Raw genomic sequence first — 7229 nt, 5'->3', positions numbered from 1 at the left:
TTCCTGAAACTCGTTGGGAGACGACCTGGGACTCATACTCCCAGTATTTTTAATTCTAAAATTTGTGACAACCCTTTTTAAATTGAGAAGGCGGATTTTAGCTGGTTGAGAACTGTACTTGCAATGCATCTCGTTTATTAATTTCTTAACTGGTCAATTTCCGCCACCATCAATTTTCATTATATATATATGAAGCAAGTAAAGCAACTTTTTGTACATACAAAGATACAGAGCTCGTGATAAAAATAATAAAGGCTATATATGATCCTTTTGAAAAATACTACGGTGAACAGACAAAATCAATGTAATAAGAAGTAAACTGAATGGAAACTGAACAGGCACTGGTGAAAAGCTCAACCAGTTCAACACTAAAAATATTTGAGAGAAACTAGAGATAACAGTAGCCAGCTAAAGTGTTGCATTGTTCTTGTTCTTGTTATTCTTATTATTATGACTTTGTTAACTGTTTTCACCAAACAACATAAATTACACCACTGTACAAGAAACAGAAAAGTTTGCACCTTGAGACGTCTTGTGAGTTCATTAGCATGTAACATGTTGGCTAGCTTTGACTGCCCATATGCACGCCAGCTGCTGTAACTATATTCACAAAAAGGCAGAAACAATTAAATAAACATAACTATCAAGTTGATCAAACTGTAGGAATCATGTACTCATGTTTGATTCCACAAACATCTGAAGTGAGCTATCGTCTTCACCATACACAAGGAAGCAAGCATATCACATGCATCAAAATCCTATCAGCAGGTCCTGTTTTCAGCACCATTGGAGTGAAAAATATATATGGTGGATACTTCAATGATGATGTCTTCATTGGAAACTATATTTGCTATCTTTATGCCACCAATATTTGGTATTATATAAATTTACTATTTTATAAAAAGGTATTATTGCTGAATTGCATATGGCAATGAAATTAAGTCTCCTGCATAATACTTCTCAATAAATTCCTCTTTCAAAAAAATGACTTGGTATAATTTTAATTCAGGTTCTATATTACCTTGATTCGTCATTAATTTTGTCAAAACAAATTCCTTCAGAATATGTAAAACGGTGAGCCTCTGAGGAGAGATTAACAATTCTCCCTTCTTTCTTACTTTCATGTGATGTCTTCTTCATAGTATCCAACAAAAGATTTGTTAAAAGAAAGTGACCTGTGGAATAAAAAACAATGGATTAGTTTCATCTTATGAAAATATTAGCATGCCGAAAGTTATATTTTTGGGGGAAGGTTGAAGTGATGTCACCGACTCACAGAGACATCAATTGAATTTCATTCAGAAGACTTTCTAGGGCTTTCAAACAAAAAACAGAGCAGTTCCATTTTTTCATATACCTAAGTGATTTGTGGCAAATTGCAGCTCAATGTTGTCCTTCGATAGCATGAAGGGGCATGCCATAATTCCTGCATTGTTTCTTAAAATCACAAGGAAAACAATCCAGAAGACATTACTACTGCGTATTCTTGAATGATCAGGAATAAGAGAGACCAAATGGAGAACATACACATATTGAAGAGGGAAGACTAACTACTAATACATTCGAAGAAGAGAGGATGTCCATTTTTCTTACATGAGGATGTTCAAAGGAAGACCAGAGGAATTAAACTCTGATGCAAATTTCTTGACAGACTCCAATGAACTGAGATCCAACTCCATGGCATCAACTTTAGCAGAGGGAACCTCTTTAAGAATTGATTCTTTTACATCTTTAGCAGCAGCCAAGTTTCTGACCCCCATAACCACCTGGACACCGCGCAGAGCAAGAACACGTGTAGTCTCAGCCCCAATTCCACTAGTTGCTCCTGTTATATATAATAACAATGGCACGATCCAAGAATACTATACTTATCACATCAAATTTGTGAAATTCATGTTAAAAGCTTGCAAATAAAACCTCAAGACCATGCATGTCTGACACAAAGGAGGTTATTAAAGTCGATTTAGGAATTTGCAAGCTAACTCGATGAAATGAGGGTACCTGTGACGATGGCAGTGAGGCCAGAGGCGTTGATGCCTTGGGTGACCTCTTCGGCGGTGGAATAAGAGGAGAATCCAGAAGGCCCTTTGCTGCTGAATAGCCACATTTTCGATCGATCTCAGGAATCAGGAATCTCAACCTGGAAAAGCAAGATAACAAATCAATTTATTTTCTATGCAACTCTCATCAATCCACTATCCTTCTCTAACCAACCTTTATTTTCTTTTCTTTATTCAATAGGGACGTTGTACTCATCTAATATCAATAGGGAGTCAGAGTCGAACTCCACAATTTTTTCCTTTTCCTTTCTTGGAATTTTTTCCTTTCTTATCACTTGAATTATTCAATGTACTTCATACTAGAAAGATACAATAGATATAAATTTTATTATGGTCTTCTCACTTATTAAAATATACAAATTATTTTTTTATTAATTACTATTCAAAAATTCACATCGTGAACAAAATAATCCAAGAATAAATATGGTAAATAAGTTTTAGAAATAAGCATCTTTTGTATTTGAGTTTATACCTTTGATTCGAACTTGGTAAAAACAATTGGATAATTATTTAAAGAACAAGTATAAAACTATAAATTAGCCAAACTTAATATGATAAATATCTCTTAAAACGAAGTCAAACTTGAAAATATAGATTTCTCGTATGCACCATGTCAAGCCGTCAAGGACAGCTTGTTTTCTTTTTCCGTTGACTGACTATTTCTGTGGAATCCACATAGAGTCCATCTTGTGAATTAATAAAAAAGATATATACCTAACATAATAAAATAATTTTCTAATCAGGAGTAGGACCATCTCGAAATGCAGGGGTAACTCGATCTGCCACTCCAATAAAACTAATATATCAACCAAACATTGGAAATACAGAAATTAATTTGTCCAAACAAAATAGCACTAAATTGGTATGCACATCAAGTTCGAAGCTTGAAACTCATGTTTGTGAAATGTACGATTCAGATACAAGTATAATACTACAATGTAACTTTGTTCATAATATTGATGCCTTTGATTCGCTTAGGATGTAGGTATGATGTCCTTGTGAGCATGGCAATCTACTTGATCAAATTCATACTGAAATCCCAGAGTTTCTTAGCCAAATCAGCATCAGTTCCATGGGAGGTTGTTTTGGACAGATTGCTATCAGAGAAGTATTTGCCACTAACTCCCTTCACTTGTGGGTGCAATGCTACATAGCATGTTGTTGCTGCTCCCTACATAGCAGGCAAAATCTCATATTCAACATGATGAATGTTTCAACTTTCAACTATCTTGTATGCTAAGTAACTCAATGTGTCATACCTGCTGGACATTTTTAAGCACAAGTCTCCCAATTGCATTAACTATACCTGCATGAACCAAAAAATTGGATGGAAAATGAACCAAAAGCATACTTTATGAGTTCATAAAATAGTAGAATGTGGTAGTAGTTACCATTGGCCACACCCATATGACGGAAAAGGTTGGTGGCAATGGTTCCCGGATGAAGAGAATTCGCAGTAATATCAGCCCCGTCTTCCTAATCATGATTCAGGAAGCAAGAATTAACATTATAGAGTGATGGCATAAGAGAGTAAAAAAGCAACTAACCTTAAGACGTGTTGTGAGTTGATTAGCATGTAAGATGTTTGCTAGCTTGGACTGCCCATAAGCACGCCAGCTGTGGTAACTATAAAATACAAGGAAGCAAAATTAATTACTCATAGAACGAACAAGCTAAGTATGAATTTGAATATGGATATATACCTTGATTCGTCGTTGATTTTGTCAAAACGAATTCCTTCAGAATAAGTAAAACGGTGAGCCTCGGAGGACACATTAACAATTCTTCCTTCTCTCTTACTCTGGCGTGATGTTTTCTTCATTGTATCCAACAAAAGATTTGTCAAAAGAAAATGACCTGCGCATGCATGTGAAAATTGAAATCAAAGCAATCTATGAAACTGATGAAGAAACAATACAATACAATGCAATAATAGTAATGTATAATAGTAGCATACCGATGTGATTTGTGGCAAACTGTAGTTCAATGTTGTCTTTGGAGAGCGTGAAGGGGCATGCCATAATTCCAGCATTGTTTCTTAAGATTTCAACAAAGCAATCATCAGTGAATGAATTGGATTCATTGGAGAGACAGAGAGAGAGAGAAGATTGTTTTCTTACATTAATATGTTGAGAGGACGACCAGAGGATTTATATTGTGATGCAAATTTCTTGACAGATTCCATTGAACTGAGATCTAACTCCATGGCATCAAGTTTGGCTGAGGGATTGTCCTTGAGTATTGATTGTTGAACTTGTTTAGCAGCCGTCAAGTTTCTGACCCCCATAACGACATGAGCACCGCGCAAAGCAAGAACACGCGCAGTCTCAGAGCCAATTCCACTGCTGGCTCCTGTGACGATGGCAGTCAGGCCAGTAGCATCGATGCCTGCGGTGACCTCTTCGGCGGTAGAAGAAGATGAGAATCCAGAAGGACCTTTTCTGTTGAACGGCCACATCTTCTAGAAGAGTGATGAATACTTTCCCTTTCCCTTTCCCTTTCCCAAACGGGTATATGTATGTGTTATAATGGCCTCTATCTCTGTGGTCTCTACGCTGCCAAGTGTCAACTTCTTTTCACTACTACTCTCACCCTCCAAAATATCTACAATAGATAGGCTTCTTTAGTAACCAATAAGGATTACAACCCGGAATCTTAGGTACACAATACACACTCACACACTTCTCACATATTTACTAATTTTTATAACTTATTAGTGTCTGATGGTTAGTTTATTAGTCTGCTTGAAAAAGTGTCAAAAATTTAAAGCATGGACAAAAAATATAAAGAAAAGTTAGCTTCTTCGGCTTTACAGTTGGAACCATATTTGAATTCTAATTGGCTACATATTTTACTTTATTATTAAAAGCATAGGATACGACATTTCACTATACTTTAGTTGTTATGACTTATGAATCATGGCACTAAATTTTACAGTGTTACTAGATTGCTCTATTTCAATCTTTTTGGAAGATGCTTTTATTCCACCATATGCTTTTATACAAGTCATTGGGAACACATCTAATGAAGAATAACAGTAACATAACATGCCATAGAGAAAGTGAGTACATATAATATGTATATTACCTATACTTTGTTAAGCATGCTAACATACAGAAAGTATGGTTCAAGACCTTATACATCAAAGTAAAATAAAATTACATACATAGTCTAACGAACAAAACATGATTAGTACTAAGAATCCTTAATTAGTTGTCCTTGGGAGCAGAGTAATAGAGCTTGAAAACTCTTGGAAGATAAACAAGCAAGAGGAAGCCAAACAAGTTGAAGCACCAGAAGGCCATGTTAGCCACTGCAAGAGCCCTACCAACATACACCCTCCTATCAGACCCACTGTGCTCCTCATTGATCTTGTAGATCTCACTCCTAAGCCAATCCACAATGCTGAAGATCCTCCTTGAGTTGTAGAACACGGGTACAAATGCCCTTATTGGTGTTGAGAATCTCCCCGAGAATGCAACGCCTTCCATGAAAACTTGACTTGCCAACAGGAATACATGGGGTGCTGCTGCCTTGATACCTTCCTTGTCGCCCTCAAAGATACCTTCCAAGATATACGCTATGGGAGCATATAATCCAATGATGGCACCAACCAGAACATAAAGCTTCAGGACCTTGTTTTGGGGGCTGAAAACTTGTGCTTCCTTTGATGGATGAAGAGGTGGAAAAGCAACCTTTGAGATGAAGTACATGTAGAATATGGAGAACACAACGAAGCCAAAGTCTTCGGGGCTAACCATGCCACTTGCTGATAGGACTATCCCCACTGCCAAACAATTTAGCTGCCGAAAAGAGAGGAATCCAACCCTGCGCGTCGTGGTGATGCTTTTCGAGGCATTCTTGCTGTCCTTGAGCGAGTGGTCTTGTTGTTCTTTGTGGACAACTTCTTCTTCCTTTGGTAGGCTAATATCGCTCGTTGGACCGACCCCACCCGACATTTTCAGAACTCAATCTGGTGTTTCTTCAATGTCTTTTTTGTTAACTACTAGAGAAAGATGATTGATTGGATTGGAGCATTTCGAGAAGGAGAAGAATTTGAGATTGGTACGCGCAATAAGCGGAAATGAATGAATGAATGAAGATAAGGTTGTAGATGATGGCGGAAGTTGTGGACAAATGGCAGGTTCATATGAAATATATTCAAGGTTTGATGGCGTGGCTAATTTGTGTTAGTTGTGGTGACAAGTGTTGCTTCATAATTGTACGGTTGTGTTGCTTCCAAGCCACGAGTTTCGACTTTCATGTTAAGACCATCACCCCAGAAACGGACAATCACCCAGTTCCAAGAAGCATTTTTTTTTTTTGTTTCTTTTCGCTAGCTTGCTAAACATAGTAGGATCATATTCCTACGGATACACTCGAAAACACTGGGATCATCTATGGACAAAGCCAAGGAGGAATAAGCCAAGGACTTGCTTGTCGTCTAATATATTTGTGTTGTTTAGCTCCATTTTTTAGTTTTTATGACTATTAACTATTATTATTAAAGAGAAGATATAATATTATTGTAATTTTGTTAAGAAAAACATTCAAGTCTTGCATATATTCCGTAATTTAACTGATTAGGGCTCTCTCCATTATCTCAGGGATAGCATGACTACAAAGAAATTGTGCCCAATTATAAAAACTGGGTTAATAATGATAAACACCACCTTTTATTTAAGAAAAAAAAATAGCAATTCTATAATCAATTAAACAAATTTATTACACAAAATTTCATAAATAATGCCACAAGAAAAAAAAAACAAACTTACACAATCCCTTATGACATCATTTGAAGAAAAACAAAAATATAAAGAAGACATCTTTCTGGCAAAAACCCATCTTCAATTTTCTTAGAGAAGACCATTGTTAAAACTGGAACCTCTGTTAAGAAATTGATCGGCAAGTAGTCAAAACTGTGCGTATCTGTATAATTAAATAATCAAATTTCTTCTCTTTCTTACTTCCTTCCTAGTTCCTACTAGGTAGCTGCTTTTTGTTTGGGAATATACTTTATCTTGATTCCCTTTTTAGGCTTCATTTTGGTTTTGGATTTAGTAACTTCGGAGGTTGCATGCAATTGATTCTCTGCATTTGCAACAGTGCCATATCTATCGGCATTAGAAAATTCAGATGCTGTCAGTTCACGATCTTGTACCTCTTGGC

The 7229-nt window shown here is 36.4% G+C and overlaps 4 protein-coding genes across 6 annotated transcripts in view; all 4 read right to left on the bottom strand.

Annotated features, from left to right (window-relative positions):
* Window positions 1-2371, bottom strand: part of LOC107617763 (short-chain dehydrogenase TIC 32, chloroplastic) — a 3591-nt gene extending 1220 nt beyond the window's left edge. Inside the window, exons 1-6 of one of the 3 annotated variants that reach the window (XM_016319619.2) lie at window positions 2215-2371; window positions 2002-2140; window positions 1594-1825; window positions 1358-1437; window positions 1022-1175; window positions 522-600 (exon numbers count right to left, since the gene is read on the bottom strand). In XM_016319619.2, the coding sequence (XP_016175105.1) occupies window positions 522-600; window positions 1022-1175; window positions 1358-1437; window positions 1594-1825; window positions 2002-2107 (651 nt within the window). In that variant the 5' untranslated portion in view covers window positions 2108-2140; window positions 2215-2371. Of the gene's footprint in view, window positions 1-521; window positions 601-1021; window positions 1176-1357; window positions 1438-1593; window positions 1826-2001 lie in introns of all 3 variants that reach the window. The other 2 variants (XM_021111293.1, XM_016319618.2) reach the window with 2 other exon arrangements.
* On the bottom strand, window positions 2823-4634 carry LOC107617762 (short-chain dehydrogenase TIC 32, chloroplastic). Its single transcript, XM_016319617.2, has 7 exons — window positions 4181-4634; window positions 4018-4097; window positions 3764-3917; window positions 3608-3686; window positions 3452-3536; window positions 3320-3366; window positions 2823-3231 (listed from the first exon to the last, which is right to left on the bottom strand). Exons 1-7 carry the CDS (start codon window positions 4516-4518, stop codon window positions 3073-3075), a joined length of 942 nt encoding a protein of 313 aa, XP_016175103.1. The 5' UTR covers window positions 4519-4634; the 3' UTR covers window positions 2823-3072.
* On the bottom strand, window positions 5083-6424 carry LOC107619332. The gene has a single exon (XM_016321587.2). It carries the CDS (start codon window positions 6017-6019, stop codon window positions 5270-5272), a length of 750 nt encoding a protein of 249 aa, XP_016177073.1. The 5' UTR covers window positions 6020-6424; the 3' UTR covers window positions 5083-5269.
* LOC107616093 overlaps window positions 7010-7229 on the bottom strand; it is a 5779-nt gene continuing 5559 nt past the window's right edge. The window contains exon 11 of the mRNA XM_016318093.2: window positions 7010-7221. Coding sequence (XP_016173579.2) covers window positions 7045-7221 — 177 coding nt within the window. The 3' untranslated portion in view covers window positions 7010-7044. The remainder of the gene's footprint in view (window positions 7222-7229) is intronic.

The sequence above is a fragment of the Arachis ipaensis genome, chromosome B09 (assembly GCF_000816755.2).
Source record: "Arachis ipaensis cultivar K30076 chromosome B09, Araip1.1, whole genome shotgun sequence".
Taxonomy (NCBI): Eukaryota; Viridiplantae; Streptophyta; class Magnoliopsida; order Fabales; family Fabaceae; genus Arachis; species Arachis ipaensis.
This window is presented reverse-complemented; position numbering and strand designations above follow the sequence as displayed.

Bases quoted from the DNA above. Each gene is read 5' to 3' on its own strand.
- LOC107619332 (XM_016321587.2), bottom strand. From the start codon at position 6,019: ATGTCGGGTGGGGTCGGTCCAACGAGCGATATTAGCCTACCAAAGGAA.
- LOC107617762 (XM_016319617.2), bottom strand. From the start codon at position 4,518: ATGTGGCCGTTCAACAGAAAAGGTCCTTCTGGATTCTCATCTTCTTCT. The intron at 3,687-3,763 runs GTATATATCCAT...TGTATTTTATAG, and splicing joins AAAATCAACGACGAATCAAG to TTACCACAGCTGGCGTGCTT. The intron at 3,537-3,607 runs GTTAGTTGCTTT...AATCATGATTAG, and splicing joins AACTCACAACACGTCTTAAG to GAAGACGGGGCTGATATTAC.